The sequence below is a fragment of the Oncorhynchus tshawytscha genome, linkage group LG05, assembly GCF_018296145.1.
Source record: "Oncorhynchus tshawytscha isolate Ot180627B linkage group LG05, Otsh_v2.0, whole genome shotgun sequence".
In the NCBI taxonomy this organism is placed as follows: Eukaryota; Metazoa; Chordata; class Actinopteri; order Salmoniformes; family Salmonidae; genus Oncorhynchus; species Oncorhynchus tshawytscha.
In genome coordinates this window covers 61951795-61970675 of record NC_056433.1, presented here as the reverse complement: position 1 = coordinate 61970675, position 18881 = coordinate 61951795, and the positions used below count along the sequence as shown (strand labels likewise).

Below are 18881 nucleotides of genomic sequence, written 5' to 3'. Positions count from 1 at the left end.
ACGGATTTCCTCCTCTTCGTCTGAGGAGGAGTAAGGATCGGACCAAAATGCAGCGTGGTAAGTGTCCATATTGATTTATTCAAGAACACTGGAACAAAATAATAAATGTGAAATATACAAAACCAAAAATGTACCGTGTGGCCCAAACACCCACAAACCAAAAGTGAAACCCAGGCAACCTAAGTATGATTCTCAATCAGAGACAACTAACGACACCTGCCTCTGAGAACCATACTAGACCGAACACAAAAACCAACATAGAAAAACAAACATAGACTGCCCACCCCAACTCACGCCCTGACCATACTAAAACAAAGAATAAAATAACAGAACTATGGTCAGAACGTGACACATAGCCCATCTGTAAATAGCCCATCCAACTACCAACCTCATCCCCATATTGTTATTATTTACTTTTTTGCTCTTTTGCACACAAGTATTTCTACTTGCACATCATCATCTGCACATCTATCACTCCAGTGTTAATTTGCTAAATTGTAATTACTTCACTACTATGGCCTATTTATTGCCTTACCTCCTTACTCTATTTGCACACACTGTATATAGATTTTTCTATTGTGTTATTGACTGTATTTCTGTTTATCCCATGTGTAACTCTGTGTTGTTTTTTTGTTGCACTGCTTTGCTTTATCTTGGCCAGGTCGCAGTTGTAAATGAGAACTTGTTCTCAACTGGCCTACCTGGTTAAATAAAGGTGAACATGTTTTTAAAATTTTTTTTTTTAATGATGGCCTACCCGGGTCAATCCCTAACAACGCTGGGCCAATTGTGCTCCGCCCTATGGAACCCCCAATCACGGCCAGTTGTGATACAGCCTGGAATTGAACCAGGGTCTGTATTGATGCCTCTAGCACGGAGATGCAGTGCCTTAGACCGCTCCACCACTCTTTAATGAGTAGGTGTTGGAGGATGGGAATAAATAATAAATTATGAATATATAATAATGTAGTACAATACCACCTCATTAAGGGTTTGTTATTCTTGGTACATTGGTCTCTATTTCATAATCATTCAAGCTAGGCCTTTTCGTTATCTGACACAACTGTAGGGCAGTATGATTCACTTTCATGTATGCCCAGTAGGTGGTAGTAAAATAGGAAAGTGTTTTCAAACTCGGTGGTAGTTTGGTCTATTTGAGTTTCCGTATATACAACCACAATAATATTCCACGACCCTCTGATACTCCTGTTAAGCATCCATGTAACCAACTACCGAAAGGTAAATATGTTTTATGTATTTATCTAAACATATGAGCTTTATAATATTGTCATTTGATGACAAGTTGGGTGTGTAGCTAACTATTCAAGCAATCTGTTTGCCAGCTATAACTAATCTAGTTAGTTAGCTAGTTAGCATAGGGCAATTCAATGTACTAGTGCTTAACCAAAGATGGTGCTAGTACCGTATAACAAAGAGTGTAGCTATAACGTTACGTGTTTGAAAACTGTAGGTATAAAACCCCATAAGGACCGACATGTGAAGTTTATAAGAGCATATTGGGTGTCAAATGAAAGCAAACAGTGTCTCTCTGTGTGTGGTCCTTCATAATAAAATGAAGCTGGGATATCTTGGTAGATCTATCCCTCTTAGGACATTTCGAATACAACACATCCACTTGATGGCTTTTGACTGAAGAGGGTCTCTGATTGGCAGGAGAGGGACGTACAATTGTGTGTCCTTTCTCAAATGCAGTTTTGAATGGGGAATCAATTGATTGTTATCACCTTGATACTAGTAGTTCTGTAATAAAAATGGATTCCATTGTATGGAATACAATTCCATCGTTCATTCCACTCATGTATTATTCACAGATTGTCACCATGCCACTGACAAATTATGAAAAGCAAAGGAGAAGGAGTATTATGAGGAGGTAAAGTAGAAACATAAAAATGAATATATGTTTGAGAAAATCACAGGCTAAAAGCCCAAGAAAATAGATTTATTGCGTTGAGTTGTATTAATTACCCTTTCAGATGTCCATACAAATTGCTAAGTTATTACCTTGATGAGAGCATAAATGACCTATTTCTTCCTCTTTGTACCTATTCAGGCTACATCATCATGAATAGAATTACATTAAAATCCATAAGTAGGGGCCTCCTGGGTGGCGCAGTGGTCTAAGGCACTGTGCCACCAGAAACTCTGGGTTCGAGCCCAGGCTCTGTCGCAGCCGGCCGCGACCGGGAGGTCCATGGGGCGACCCGACGCACAATTGGCCTAGCGTCGTCCGGGTTAGGGAGGGTTTGGCCGGTAGGGATATCCTTGTCTCATCGCGCACTAGCGACTCCTGTGGCGGGCCGGGCGCAGTGCACGCTGACCAGGTCGCTAGTTGTATGGTGTTTCCTCCAGCACATTGGTGCGGCTGGCTTCCGGGTTCGATGCGCGCTGTGTTAATTAAGAAGCAGTGCGGCTTGGTTGGGTTGTGTTTCGGAGGACGCATGGCTCTCGACCTTCTTCTCTCCCGAGCCCGTACGGGAGTTGTAGCGATGAGACAAGACAGTAACTACTAACAATTGGATACCATGAAAAAGGGGGTAAAAAATAAATAAATCCATAAGTATCCATCACTGTGTAGTACAAATCAGGTACCCAGGATGTTACCCGTGTTAATCCACTTCACTTAATGTAGTTTGATAATCAAACATTTTTTTCAAACTAAAGTTGGCTTTAAAGCAGACTGCCCATTCTTTCTGCAGACATCTTTGAATCAGAGCAGATATTTATTGAAGCCCATTCCCGCCACCGCAAATTAATAAAATGCTCGGTAATATCTCAAAATGTTTAGATATAATGTCAAACATTTTAAGATACTAAATCTAACTCAAGAGTTTGAGATAGTTGACCATTCTTATAGGATATGTTTCTTCATTTGTAACATTGTGTGGGAATTCCACAGATGTCCCCACAGGTCCCAGAGTGGTGGGTGGGGGGGCTGTTTTCCTGGGGCCCAGAGTTTTTCCTGATCTGGTAGGCTAACCTAACAAGGTAAAACTCTGGACCCTAGTTGTAGGGTATGACATAGTAATAAATACACTGTAAAACGTTTTTATATGGGCTATGGTGGACCAGATGTAAAATATATATATATATATATATATATATATATATATATATATATATATATATATATATATATATATATATACATACACACAATAACTGCAATTGGGCATTACAACTAACAGGGCTCTGAGCTTGATTTATGCAGGTTTACATTTCACATTGCTTTTGGGTTGTAATCATATTTTAATGCTTGCATGAATATCACGCGGAATATATGTTCATGTCATTGTCACCAATCAACTGCATTACACTAAGAAATCATTCAAATTTAGATGCTAACGAATGCTAACCATAAGTTAATGTATCTGATGGTTATCTAGCATGCTAGCAGTGACTGCTACGTCCTAAATAAGTGTTTGCAGCAATAACAGCTCAATTTAATCTAAGCAACTGTCTTTAACAACAGTCCTAACAACATGTAGGGCTTTTAGAACATAACATGTATTAGAAAATGTACAGGCAAATCACTAGTCTCTCATGATTGAAGCCTGTATCATTGTTGCTAATATTAGCAATGCTAGCTAGCTAAGTAGCTAACCCAGCTGCTGCCTCTGAAATAGTGTTTTCAACAATAACAGCCAAATACAGCCTAAGCGACTGTCCAAGCAACCATCCAACAACACTGTAGGCCTATTGGAACTACACTGAACAAAAATATAAGTCCAATTTCAAAGATTTTACTGAGTTACAGTTCATATAAATAAATAAAATAAAATGTTATTTGTCACATGTGCCGAATACAACCTTATACAGTGAAATGCTTACTTACAAGCCCTTAACCAACAATGCAGTCTTAAGAAAGATACCTAAAAAAGAAGAGCAGTGGCTTCTTCACTGGGAATGTGATGAAAGAAATAAAAGCTGAAATATATATTTCTCTCTACTACTTTCTGACATTTCACTTTCTTAAAATAAAGTGGTGATCCTAACTGACCTAATACAGGGAATTTTTACTAGGATTAAATGTAAGGAATTGTGAAAACTGAGTTTAAATGTGTTTGGCTAAGGTTTATGTAAACTTCATACTTCAACTATATTCTATGTTGTAAAATAATTGTGAAGACATCAAAACTGAAATAACAGATATGGAATAATTTAGTAACCAAAAAAGTGTTTAAAATATCAAAATGTATTTTATATTTGAGATTCTTCAAAATAGAACCCTTTGCCTTGATGACAGCTTTGCACAGTCTTGGCATGCTCTCAACCAGCTTCATAAGGTAGTCACCTGGAATGTATTTCCATTAACAGGTGTGCCTTCTTAAAAGTTAATTCGTGGAATTTCATTCCTTCTTAATGTGTTTGAGCCAATCAGTTGTGTTGTGACAAGGTTGGGGGGCGGTATACAGAAGATAGCCCTATTTGGTGAAAGACCAAGTCCTTTTTATGGCAAGAACAGATCAAATAAGCAAAGAGAAATGACAGTCCATCATTACTTTAAGACGTGAAGGTTAGGAGGGGACTGAGCACGCACCCCTGAGGGGCCCCCGTGTTGAGGATCAGAGTAGTGTGTTGTTACCTACCCTTACTACCTGGGGGGCGCCCCGTCAGGAAGTCCAGGATCCAGTTGCAGAGAGAGGTGTTTAGTCCCAGAGTCCTTAGCTTATTGATGAGCTTTGAGAGCACTATGGTGTTGAACGCTGAGCTGTAGTCAGTGAATAGCATTCTCACATAGGTGTTCCTTTTGTCCAGGTGGGAAAGGGCAGTGCTGGAGTGCAATAGAGATGGCATCTTCGGTGGATCTGTTGGGGCGGTATACATATTGGAGTGGGTCTAGGTTTTCTGGGATAATGGTGTTGATGTGATCTATGACCAGCCTTTCAAAGCACTTCATGGCTACAGAGGGTGGGTGCTACGGGTTGGTAGTCATTTAGGCAGGTTACCTTAGTGTTCTCGGGCACAGGGACTATGGTGGTCTGCTTAAAACATGTTGGTATTACAGACTCGGACAGGGAGAGGTTGAAAATGTCAGTGAAGACACTTGCCAGTTGGTCTGCACATGCTCGCAGTACACGTCCTGGTAATCCATCTGGTCCTGTGGCCTTGTGAATGTTGACCTGTCTAAAGGTTTTATGCACATCGGCTGCGGAGAGCGTGATCACACAATCTTCCGGAGCAGCTGGTGCTCTCATGCATGTTTCAGTGTTATTTGCCACGAAGTGACTTTAGAAGTAGTTTAGCTCGTCTGGAAGGCTTGTGTCACTTGGCAGCTCTCGGCTGTGCTTCCCTTTGTAGTAGAGGTCGACCGATTATGAATTTTCAATGCCGATACCGATTATTGGAGGACCAAAAACGGCAGATAACAATTAATCGGCCGATTTAAAAATAAATAAATAACTTTTTTATTTGTAATAATGACAATTACAACAATACTGAATTAACACTTATTTTAACTTAATATAATACATCAATAAAATCAATTTAGCCTCAAATAAATAATGAAACATGTTCAATTTGGTTTAAATAATGCAAAAACAAAGTGTTGGAGAAGAAAGTAAAAGTGCTATATGTGCCATGTAAGAATGCCAACGTTTAAGTTCCTTGCTCAGAACATATGAAAGCTGGTGGTTCCTTTTAACATGAGTCTTCAATATTCCCAGGTAAGAAGTTTTAGGTTTAGTTATTATAGGAATTATAGGACTATTTCTCTCTATACCATTTGTATTTCATATACCTTTGACTATTGGATGTTCTTATAGGCACTTTAGTATTGCCAGTGTAACAGTATAGCTTCCGTCTCTCTCCTCGCCCCTACCTGGGCTCGAACCAGGAACACATCGACAACAGCCACCCTCGAAGCAGCGTTACCCATGCCGAGCAAGGGGAACAACTACTCCAAGTCTCAGTGAGTGACGTTTGAAACGCTATTAGCGCGCACCCTGCTAACTAGCTTGCCATTTCACATTGGTTACACCAGCCTGATCTCGGGAGTTGATAGGCTTGAAGTCATAAACAGCGCAATGCTTGAAGCATTGCGAAGAGCTGCTAGCAAAACGCACGACAGTGCTGTTTGAATGAATGCTTACGACCCTGCTGGTGCCTACCATCGCACAGTCAGACTGCTCTATCAAATTACAGACTTAATTATAACATAATAACACACAGAAATACGAGCCTTAGGTCAATATGGTCGAATCCGGAAACTATCATCTCGAAAACAAAACGTTTATTCTTTCAGTGAAATACCGAACCGTTCCATATTTTATCTAACGGGTGGCATCCATAAGTCTAAATATTCCTGTTACATTGCACAACCTTCAATATTATGTCATAATTACGTAAAAGTCTGGCAAATTAGTTCGCAACGAGCCAGGCAGACCAAACTGTTGTATATACCCTGACTCTGTGTGCAATGAACGCAAGAGAAGTGACACAATTTCACCTGGTTAATATTGCCTGCTAACCTGGATTTCTTTTAGCTAAATATGCAGGTTTAAAAATATATACTTCTGTGTGTTGATTTTAAGAAAGGCATTGATGTTCATGGTTAGGTACACATTGGAGCAATGACAGTCCTTTTTCGATGATTTATATGCAACGCAGGACACGCTAGATAAACTAGTAATATCATCAACCATGTATAGTTAACTAGTGATTATGATTGATTGATTGATTGTTTTTTATAAGATAATTTTAATGCTAGCTAGTAACTTACCTTGGCTTCTTACTGCATTCGCGTAACAGGCCCCCTCATGAGGCAGGTGGTTAGAGCGTTGGACTAGTTAACCGTAAGGTTGCAAGAATGAATCCCTGAGCTGACAAGGTAAAAATCTGTCGTTCTGCCCCTGAACAAGGCAGTTAACCCACCGTTCCTAGGCCGTCATTGAAAATAAGAATGTGTTCTTAACTGACTTGGCCAGTTAAATAAATAAAAAATCGGACAAATCGGCGTACAAAAATACCGATTTCCGATTGTTATGAAAACTTGAAATCGGCCATAATTAATCGCTCGACCTCTACTTTGTAGTCTGTAATGGTTTGCAAGCCTTGCCACATCCGACGGGCATCAGAGCCGGTGTAGTACGATTTGATCTTAGTCCTGTATTGATGCTTTGCCTGTTTGATGGTACGTCGGCGGGCATAGCGGGATTTCTTATAAGCATCTCAGTCCCACTCCTTGAAAACGGCGGCTCTAGCTTAGTGCGGATGTTGCCTGTAATCCTTGGCTTATGGTTGGGGTATATATGTACAGTCACTGTGGGGATGATGTCATCGATGCACTTATTGATAGAGCCAGTGATTGATGTGGTGCACTCCTCAATGCCATTGGAAGAACCCCGGGAACATATTCCAGTCTGTTCTAGCAAAACAGTCCTGTAGTTTAGCATCTGCTTCATCTGACTACTTTTAAAAATGTATGTAGTCACTGGTGCTTCCTTTTTTGCTTGTAAGCAGGAGTCAGGAGGATTGAATTATGGTCAGATTTGCCAAATGGAGGGCGAGGGAGAGCTTTGTATGCGTCTCTGTGTGTGGAGTAAAGGTGGTATAGAGTTTTTTTCCCTCTGGTTGCACATTTAATATGCTGGTAGAAATTAGGTAAAAACGGATTAAAGTTTCCCTGGAGCGCCACCTCTGGATGAGCGTTTTCCTGTTTGCTTATGGCCTTATACAGCTATTTGAGTGTCGTCTTAGTGCCAGCATCGGTTTGTGGTGATAAATAGACAGCTACAAAGAATATAGATAAAAACTCTCTAGGTAGATAGTTTGGTCTACAGCTTATCATACGATACTCTACCTCAGGCAAGCAAAACCTAGAGACTTCCTTAGATATCGTGCACCAGCTGTTGTTTACAAATATACATAGAACGCCACCCCTTGTTTTACCAGAGGCTGCTGTTCTATCCTGCCAGTACAGTGTAATACCTGCCAGCTGTATGTTATTCATGTTGTTGTTCAGCCACGACTCGGTGAAACATAAGATATTACAGTTTTTAAAGTCGCATTTGTAGGATATACATGCTTTTAGTTCGTCCATTTTATTATCCAGCGATTGTACGTTGGCCAATAGTACCGATGGCACGGACTGATTAGCCACTCGTTGCCGGATCCTCACAAGGCACCTCATTCTCCTTCCGTGAAACCTTGGTCTCTTTCTCCTGGGAATGACGGGGATGAGGGCCTGTTCGGATGACTGGAGAAAATCCCTCTCGTACGTCTCATTAAAGAAAATTCTTAGTCCAATTCAAGGTGAGTAATCTGATGTCCGGAAGATATTTTCAGTCATAAGAGACGGTAGCAGCAAAATTATGTACAAAATAAGTTACAAACAATGCAAAAAAACAAACAAAATAGCATGGTTGGTTAAGAGCCCATAAAACGGCAGCCATCCCCCCCAGGGCCATTATGCGAAATATATATAAAAAACTATTGAAATGGATTGATTAAGCCAGAATCTTCTGATTTCACATGACTGGGAATACAGATATGCATCTGTTGGTCAAAGATACTATCAAAAAAAAAGTAGGGTCGTGGATCAGAAAACCATTCCGTATCTGGTGTGACCACCATTTGCCTCATGCAGCGTGACACATATCCTTCGCATAGAGTTAATCAGGCTGTTGTTTGTGGCCTGCGGAATGTTGTCCCACTCCTCTTCAATCGCTGTGCGAAGTTGCTGGATATTGGCGGGAACTGGAACACACTGTCGTACACGTCGATCCAGAGCATCCCAAATATGCTCAATGGGTGACATGTCTGGTGAGTATGCAGGGGCACTCTGTTCACAACGTTGACGTCCCTGCAGGATGCCAATTGCAAGCTCCCTCAAAACTTGAGACATCTGTGGCATTTTGTTGTGTGACAAAACTGCACATTTTAGAGTGGCCTTTTCTCGTCCCCAGCACAAGCTGTGCCTGTGTAATTATCATGCTGTTTAATCAGCTTCTTGATATGCCACACCTGTCAGGTAAATGGATTATCTTTGCCTACGGAGAAATTATCACTAACAGGAATATAAACAAATTTGTGGACAACATTGGAGAGAAATATGCTTTTTGTGCATATGGAACATTTCTGGGTTCTTTTATTTCACCTCATGAAACATGGGACCAAGTTGCGATTATATTTTTTCAATGTAATAAAACGTATGAAGTTTACAAAAATATTGCCTATTTGTAAAGTGTGCAATAGTCGCCGGAGCTGCAACTTCAACTGTGATGGTGGGACTGGTTTTGCCGAATGGGATGTTTGAACAACAGAAAAATATTGGAGTAAAATTACTATAAATATCATTCTATTTAAAATATTTCCAGATGTTATTAGACATTAACAATCAGAGCAACATATAGCAAGGAGTTCCAATATGATCAAAAACTACAAATAGGTTATATAGATAAGCAATTTCACTAAACAGTCAATAGACGTGAAATCATGTCTATGTATTTTTGATTTATGTATTTTGACATGCGTATCTCAATATGGTTAGATAGTATCGACATTAAATGAAAAATTGATGGCGGAAATGGGCTTAAATAGATATTTAACCGTTTTTGGAAAACTTGGTCACGTAAAAACGGATATTCATAACGTCATTCTGTTGACAAACTGTGCATCTGCACAGTTATTTAACAAACCGTACAACTCTATGAACAAGGCTTACTTTTAACCGAACATTTTACAAAAACACATCTACTTAAAGTGGCACTCCAAACTTCTTTTCACCTCATTTAACACCTGATTTATTTGACTAAAGGCACATCTCAATAGGTGGTCCAGATATGTCATTACATAGTGGGGCCTTTGCTTTTTTGTTCTCCTTATTGTTCCTCAAGCATGGGGGGAGGCCGACGACGTCGCTGATTCCCATTAGACCAACTCCTTAAATGCCCTACTCCTTGAAGTTTGCGGTTGTGTCTAAAAATACTATTTTGCTAAACTTTTGACCCTTTAGTGCTGTATTTACAGTGCCTTAGGAAAGTTTTCAGACCCCTGGACTTTTTCCACATTTTGTTATTTTACAGCCTTATTTTAAAATGGATACATAAAACAATTTCCTCATCAATCTACACACAATACCCCATAATGACAAAGCAAAAACAGTTTTTTATTTCATTTATTAAAAATTAAAAACAAATACCCTATTTACATAAGTATTCAGACCCTCAAAATTGGGCTCAGGTGCATCCTGTTTTCATTGATCATCCTTGAGATGTTTCTACAACTTGATTGGAGTCCACCTGTGGTAAATTCAATTGACACAATATAAGGTCACACAGTTGACAGTGCATGTCTGTCAGAGCAAAAACCAAGCCACGAGGTCGAAGGAATTGTCCATAGTGCTCAGAGACAGGATTGTGTTGAGGCACAGATCTGGGAAAGGTACCAAAACATTTCTGCAGCATTGAAGGTCCCCAAGAACACATTGCCCTCCATCATTCTTAAATAGAAAAAGTTTGGAACCACCAAGTCTCTTCCTATAGCTGTCCGCCCGGCCAAACTGAGGAATCGGGGGAGAAAGGCCTTGATCAAGGAGGTGACCAAGAAACCGATGGTCACTCTGACAGGGCTCCAGAGTTCCTCTGTTGAGATGGGAGAACCTTCCAGAAGGACAACCATTTCTGCAGCACTCCACAGCAATCAGGCCTTTATGGTAGAGTTGTCCAGATGGAAGCCACTCCCCAGTAAAAGGCACATGACAGCCCGCTTGGAGTTTGCCAAAACGCACTAAAGGACTCTCAGACCATGAGAAACAATATTCTCTGGTCTGATGAAACCAAGATTGAACTCTTTGGCCTAATCCTGGTTTTGCTTTGTCATTATGGTGTATTGTTTGTAGATTGATGAGGGGGGAAAACAATTGAATCCATTTTAGAATAAGGCTGTAATGTAACAAAATGTGGAAAAAGTCAAGGGGTCTGAATAATTTCCGAATGCACTGTATACTTGGGATATCGCTTTTCGCTGGAGCACATCTTTAAACTTTGCAATGAATTGTTTTTGTTTGACATACATTTCAAAGTGAAAAATCTCAATCTCAGCATAATTCCGTTACTATGGAATTTCCCTTTACTTACGTCAACATCGGTGCCATTGTTGACTTTCATATGGGCTTTGTTGAGCCTTTTGATCTTATTTAACATTTGGGTGGTTTGTTTTGTTATTGACAGGTCACGGGTCATCTACTGAAGATGGATCCAATGGATAAATATGGGACATATGAAAACAGTGGTCAACCAGAAGAGCTTTTTGTATGTTAAACTGTATTTTATGCATTCTTCAAAGTGAGAAACAATTACATTTTACAATAGCTTAAACAATCGGCTATCCATTAACAAGTTTTATTGGTCAAGTTGAGTTTATTCACCAACCATGGTCTGTTCTAGGATCACTCACTACATTGGAGTGAGGTTAAAGAGGAGGCTGAAGAATGTCCGATTTCAGCTGTCTCGTTAGGAGTTGAAACATCCCAGGTTTGTCAAAAGGAGGACCCCGATGAACAAGATCCTTCCTTTGACACAGTTTCAGACATGCATGGAGTCACAGAGCAGGAGTGTGGACATAAAGGCATGACATATCTCAAAGTAAAGGTTTGTATCTACTCAACATTTTGCAAGCCCACTTACAAGCCAGAGTTGTTGTTAGAATTATGTTTTTTTGTGTCAGGTGCCGCCTTCTCCAGTCCCAGTCAAAGAGGAGTCTGAAGAATGCTCCCATCTGCCAGTAGATGAAGAGGAAGTTGCCTTAATTACAGTGAAGAAAGAAGAGAATGAAGACTGGTTGAAGTCAGAAGATGAGGATGTTGTGAAAGTGTCAGTGCCTTGGGAGCTGTTGGAAACATCACCATCATCATCATGCTCAGATACAGAGGACAGTGAGATGGAAAGTGATAATGTGAAAGTGAGTTCAAGCATGTAATAACGTACTGAGTGAAATACACACTTTGAGATGTTTTGTAGGGTTAGCTTCTTGTAGGGTCAATTTAAAAGTTTCTTCATTCCACAAGTTGTTTTGACTGTTTTGACACCCTACCTATTAAAAGCTGTGTACCCCAATCCACAAACCTAGCTCTTGGGCCAAGTTAGTATTTCCCCAATGAAGGTAACTGACTTTCTGACTGAACTGAATCCGCTTCTCTGTTTCAAAGGACTGTGAAAACCATGAGAGTGACATTTCACGAGGTTTAATGATTGAAGATTGTAGCAGGATTGATCCAGGGATGACGCCAGATACAGATGTGAAAGCTAATGCTGTCGATTTCAGTGAGTACCATTGGTGGGGTGGGTTGCAGTTGTGGTGTAGATATAGCTGCGGGAAGTAGTCTGGGGTTGGGGGTGCTGTGATTGTTTTGCAGTGGGGGGCGCAGAATTTTTTGGGGGGCCAATGCTGAAGACGTCTATATCAGGGGTTCCCAAAAATGTTCAATCAAGGCACCCCTTTCAGCATTGGGGAACATCCTTTTACATCAGCCTAAAACCCCAAACATCAAGCAATGCAAATGTAGAAGCACGGTGGCTAGGAAAAACTCCCTAGAAATGCAAGAACCTAGGAAGATGCCTAGAGAGGAACCAGGCTCTGAGGGGTGGTCAGTCCTCTTCTGGGTGTGCCAGGGGGAGATTATAACAGTACATGGCCAAGATGTTTAAATGTTCATAGATGACCAGCAGGATCAAATAATAATAATCACAGTGGTTGTAGAGGGTGCAACAGGTCAGCACCTCAGGAGTAAATGTCAGTTGGTTTTTCATAGCCGAGCATTCAGAGACAGCAGGTGCGGTAGAGAGAAACGAAAACAGTGGGTCCTGGACAAGGTAGCATGTCCGGTGAACAGGTCAGGGTTCCATAGGCACGCAGGCAGAACAATTGAAACTGGAGCAGCAGCACGACCAGGTGGACTGGGGACAGCAAGGAGATATCAGGCCAGGTAGTCCTGAGGAATGGTCCTAGGGCTCAGGTCCACCGGGAGGAGAGGGAGAGAATTAGAGCATACTTAGGATAAGGACACAGGATAAGACAGGAAAAATACTCCAGATATAACAGACTGACCCTAGAACCCCGACACAAACTATTGCGGCCCCGTCAGACGATACCCCCTGACCCGGCCAACCAGGCAGGATATAACCCCACCCACATTGCCAAAGCACAGCCCCCACACCTCTAGAGTGATATCTTCAAATCACCAACTTACTACCCTGAGACGAGGCTGAGTATAGCCCACAAAGATCTCCCCCATGCTACAAACCCGAGGGGGGCGCCAACCCGGACAGGAAGATCATGTCAGTGACTCAACCCACTCAAGTGATGCACCCCTCCTAGAGACGGCATGGAAGAGCACCAGTAAGCCAGTGACTCAGCCCCCATAATAGGGTTAGAGGCAGAGAATCCCAGAGGAGAGAGGGGAACTGGCCAGGCATAGACAGCAAGGGTGGTTTGTCACTCCAGTGCCTTTCCGTTCACCTTCACACCCCTGGGCCAGACTACACTCAATCATAGGACCTACTGAAGAGATGAGCCTTCAATAAAGACCTAAAGGTCGAGGCTGAGACTGCTTCTCTCACATGGATAGGCAGACCATTCCATAAAAATGGAGCTCTATAGGAGAAAGCCCTGCCTCCAGCTGTTTGCTTACAAATTCTAGGGACAATAAGGAGTCCTGTGTCTTGTGACCGTACGGTATGTGTCTTTATGTCCAGCATGACCAAATCGGAAAGATAGGTAGGAGCAAGCCCATGTAATCCTTTGTAGGTTATCAGTAAAACCTTGAAATCAGCCCTAGCCTTAACATGAATCCTGTGTAGAGAGGCTAGCACTGGAGTAATATGATCACATTGTTTGGTTCAAGTCAAGATTCTAGCAGCCGTGTTTAGCACTAACTGAAATGTATTTAATGCTTTATCCTGGTACCCGGAAAATAGAGCATTACAGTAGTCTAATCTAGAAGTGACAAAAGCATAGATTAACTTTTCTTGCGTCATTTTTGGACAGAAAATTTCAGATTTTTGTAATGTTACGTAGATGGAAAAAAGCTGTCTTTTGAAATAGAGATCGGGGTCCAGAGTAACGCAGAGGTCCTTCGCAGTTTTATTTGAGATGACTGTACAACCATCAAGATTAGTTGTCAGATCCAACAGAACATCTCTTTGGTTCTTGGGACCGAGAACTAGCATCTCTGTTTTGTCCGAGTTTAAACGTAAAAGATTTGACGCCATCCACTTCCTAATGTCTGAATAACAAGCTTCCAGTGAGGCCAATTTTGGGACTTCACCATGGTTCATCGAAATGTACAGCTGTGTATCATCCGCATAGCAGTGAAAGTTAACATTATGTTTCCGAATGACATCACCAAGAGGTAAAATATATAGTGAAAACAATAGTGGACCTAAAACAGAACCTTGAGGAACACCGAAACGTACAATTGATTTGTCAGAGGACAAACCATCCACAGAGACAAACTGATATCTTTCCGCAGAAAAGATCTAAACCAGGCCAGAACTTGTTTGTGTAGAACAATTTGGGTTTCCAATCTCTCCAAAAGAATGTGGTGATCGATGGTGACAATTGCAGTGACCGGGCAACAACTCTTACAATTTCAACTATTGAATCCTGCAAGATAATGTTCTTAATTATTTAAACTACATTTTTTGCCAAAGCAGAGATGCTGAATAGTTGTTTTGCCTGCACTACAGATGTTATTGGTCCGCTAATACTAGTAAAAGGCCCAGTGCACTACTTTTGTGGGGGGGGGGGTTTCTTCAAAAAATAAGGTGTTTTTTTTGTATTAATATAATTTTTTCCCGATTTTTTTTAAGGGGTTGCTGCAGCACCTTCAGCATCCCTACTTTCTGTGTCTATGGGTATAGAGATAAAATAATGTGTTACATGTACAGAACACGTGGCACGTTTCATAGCTCAATAACTATGGTTCTATTTTTGATGTTTTTTTCTCTTTCCTTTAGGTGAATCTAAAGGGGGGTCCTCCTTCTACCCATGCCCCCATTGTAGACTTGGTTTCACCATAGAACGTTTTTTCCATGGGCATCTCAAGAGGGCCCACCCTGAAGAGTACATCGCTCTGCTGAAGTCTGGGGAAATAATTGCAACAAAAAAAAAGTGTTCACAGCTGCCCCCAGCCACATGCCCGCAATGTGGCAAGAGCTTCTCCAATAAATATGTTATGGAAAAGCATCAGAGGAGTCACACAGGAGAGAAGCCATATCACTGTGCAGACTGTGGGAAGAGCTACGTCTTTGCTGATTCACTCAAAAAACATAAAAAAAGATGTGGGAAAGGATTCCGAAGACAAACCCAACTGACCAGCCATGAAACGATCCCCACAGGAGAGAGACCATATAAATGCTCTCAGTGTGGAAAAGGATACCGAACACCCGCCAGTCTAAAAGCACACCAGAAAACCCACCCTGGAGAAAAGCCTTATCAGTGCTCTCAGTGTGACAAATGTTTTGTCTTTTCCAGAGACCTTAAGAGACACAGATGGACTCACACTAGTGAGAGACCATATAAATGCTTTGAGTGTGGCAAAGGATTCGTCGAACAAACCCAACTGACTAGCCATGAGCTTATCCACACAGGAGAGAGACCGTATAAATGCTCTCAGTGTGCAAAAGGATACCGAAGACCAGCCCATCTAAAAAGACATAAAATGACCCACACCTAATGATTGCCTCCGGGGTAAGAAGTCATTCTACTGGCTGGAAGATTTGATAACTTGGAACTTTGATATGCCTGTAGAGTATATTAACTCTGGAACTTTGATATTCCTGTAGTATATATGTTATGTAAAGTTCAACAATATATTGAAAAATTTGCTACATCGAAAATTATATATTTTCAATATTTATTTTTTAAAATATTTATAAATTAAAAGGTTTGCTGTGTCTGTCAGCGTAGTGTCCGGAACATGAAGGCGCTACCAGGAGACAGGCCAGTACATCAGGAGACGTGGAGGAGGCCGTAGGAGGGCAACAACCCAGCAGCAGGACCGCTACCTCCGCCTTTGTGCAAGGAGGAGCACTGCCAGAGCCCTGCAAAATGACCTCCAGCAGGACACAAATGTGCATGTGTCTGCTCAAACGGTCAGAAACAGACTCCATGAGGGTGGTATGAGGGCCCGACGTCCACAGGTGGGGGTTGTGCTTACAGCCCAACACCGTGCAGGACGTTTGGCATTTGCCAGAGAACACCAAGTTTGGCAAATTCGCCACTGGCGCCCTGTGCTCTTCACAGATGAAAGCAGGTTCACACTGAGCACGTGACAGACGTGACAATCTGGAGACGCCATGGAGAACGTTCTGCTGCCTGCAACATCCTCCAGCATGACCGGTTTGGCGGTGGGTCAGTCATGGTGTGGGGTGGCATTTCTTTGGGGGGCCTCCATGTGCTCGCCCGAGGTAGCCTGACTGCCATTAGGTACCGAGATGAGATCCTCAGACCCCTTGTGAGACCATATGCTGGTGCGGTTGGCCCTGGGTTCCTCCTAATGCAAGACAATGCTAGACCTCATGTGGCTGGAGTGTGTCAGCAGTTCCTGCGAGAGGAAGGCATTGATGCTATGGACTGGCCCGCCCGTTCCCCAGAGAACCCTCAGGAGACCATCCGCCACCTCATCAGGAGCATGCCCAGGCGTTGTAGGGAGGTCATACAGGCACGTGGAGGCCACACACACTACTGAGCCTCATTTGGCCTTGTTTTAAGGACATTACATCAAAGTTGGATCAGCCTGTAGTGTGGTTTTCCACTTTAATTTTGAGTGTGACTCTAAATCCAGACCTCCATGGGTTGATACATTTGATTTCCATTGATAATTTTTGTGTGATTTTGTTGTCAGCACATTCAACTATGTAAAGAAAAAAGTATTTAATAAGAATATTTCATTCATTCAGATCTAGGATGTGTTATTTTAGTGTTCCCTTTATTTTTTTGAGCCGTGTATAATTGTACACATAGGGCCTAATATAGACACCCACCAAAAAAAGAACGCAAAAAGTGTAAAAAAAGAAGGCCATTATGCCTGACTTAGATCGGATGCATTCCAATTTTTCTGTAGCCTCTGTGGCCAACGACCCAGGCGCACATAATAATGCCATGAATAGCGGTAGCATTAATCTCACCATTTGAATCTCGCCATCGCTCTTTTTTTACTGAACAAAAATACAAAAGTTAAATGTAAAGGGTTGGTCCCATGTTTCATGAGCTGAAATAAAAGATTCCAGAAATCATTCATACGCGCAAAAATTATTTCTCTCAATTTTTTTGCACACATTTCTTTACATCCCTATTTGTAAGCATTTCTCCTTTGCCAAAAATAATCCATCCACCTGACTGGTGTGGCATATCAAGAAGCTGATTAAACGGCATGATCATTACACCGGTGCACTTTGTGCTGGGGACAATAAAAGGCCACTCTAAAATGTGCAGTTTTGTCACAATACCATAGAGGTCTCAAGTTTTGAGGGAGCGTGCAATTGGCATGCTGACTGTAGGAATGTCCACCAGAGCTATTGCCAGAGAATTAGTTTGTTTCTTTACCATAACTGCCTCCAACATCGTTTTAGAGAATTTGGCAGTACATCCAAACAGCCTCACAACCGCAGACCACTCACAACTCATTCTGATTTGCTGGGCCTGGCTCCCCAGTGGGTGGACCTATGCCCTCCCAGGCCCACCCATGACTGTGCCCTTGCCAGGGCACAGTCATGGGTGGGCCCACGTGAAATTGTACAAATGTTAAGTGTTCCAAAAGCACATTTTCACACGTGAAATGCGATGTGTAGTTTCATGTTGAAATTTTGCATCTCCATGTCACATTTATTTAACATGAGATCATGTTCTCACATGTTGTCACGTGTAGTTTCATATTATCACATTGCTTCACATGTTGGACATGTTATCACATTAACTTCACATGTGATCACACAAGAACTCACTTGTTCACATGTGGAATGCATTAGTTTTTTCCATAATGGACACCACAAACATTCAATTGTTTAGTCCAGATGCTGTTTAGTTTTCTATTGTTTAGTTGAGAAGTGCCAATTAATGGAATGTTAAAATAATATATATAATATTTTTATTATTTTTATTATTTCTGCTGCACAAAATGTTAAACATGGCAATGTTGTTCTCATGTTCTCAATAAAGGCTTTTAATATTTCATTGCATGTCATGATTGATGAATCTTTTTCAAACTGTTACATTTCACCGCAAACCCTAATACTACTGACCCCTTAAGTGGGGTATATTGTAACATTTCACTCCTTATATCTGAGACAGTCACAACTTGTCTGTTTGATTCAGAGACACAATACCTATACCAATTTGTAGCAGAGCCTTTTTAACAAGGCCTTTTTAATTATATGTGCTGTGCATTTTGCTAAGATATTTGGATCACAACACTGTAGTGTAAGGGGCCTCCAGTTTTTAGATAGACTGGCTCTTTAAACTTACCACACCTGGGTCCAGATTCAGTAATAATGAAATCAAACCTTCTTGATGAGTACCTGATAGTTTACAACTTTTATAGGAGTGGTTAAAACATGCTAATAGTGGATATTTGAGTAGATCAAAAAAGGTTTAATATACCTCAACTGTTATGCTATCCAGCCCTGGAATTTTCCCTATAGCCTAAAGGCTTTAATTGCATCAAGACTTTTTTCTGTACAGCTGTTCATTTTACACTATTCTTATTCAAAGAATACTTACAATTAACTTCAGTTAGTGGAACTGGAGGAGACTGAAAAGAGAACGAATGCTTAAAGTACTTTGCATCCTCTTTCAAAATATAATTTGGTGAATCAAGGATGACTCCATTTGTAACAAGTAAATACGTTTTCCTAGCGTTTCTA

At 41.2% G+C, this 18881-nt stretch overlaps 1 protein-coding gene across 1 annotated transcript; it reads left to right on the top strand.

The window, feature by feature from the left end:
* Nucleotides 1-1159: 1159 nt before the first annotated feature.
* LOC112251054 (zinc finger protein 502) lies at nucleotides 1160-15955 on the top strand. The gene is made up of 6 exons (XM_024421723.2): nucleotides 1160-1239; nucleotides 11190-11270; nucleotides 11406-11609; nucleotides 11686-11919; nucleotides 12167-12281; nucleotides 14976-15955. The coding sequence occupies exons 2-6, from the start codon at nucleotides 11211-11213 to the stop codon at nucleotides 15692-15694; spliced, it is 1332 nt and encodes a 443-aa protein (XP_024277491.1). The 5' UTR covers nucleotides 1160-1239; nucleotides 11190-11210; the 3' UTR covers nucleotides 15695-15955.
* Nucleotides 15956-18881: the final 2926 nt, after the last annotated feature.

What these genes read in the sequence shown, in the direction of transcription:
- LOC112251054 (XM_024421723.2), top strand. Translation starts at nt 11,211, where the DNA reads ATGGATCCAATGGATAAATATGGGACATATGAAAACAGTGGTCAACCA. An exon ending in TGGAAAGTGATAATGTGAAA is followed by an intron (nt 11,920 to 12,166) that starts GTGAGTTCAAGC and finishes TCTGTTTCAAAG; the next exon opens with GACTGTGAAAACCATGAGAG. An exon ending in AGCTAATGCTGTCGATTTCA is followed by an intron (nt 12,282 to 14,975) that starts GTGAGTACCATT and finishes TCTTTCCTTTAG; the next exon opens with GTGAATCTAAAGGGGGGTCC.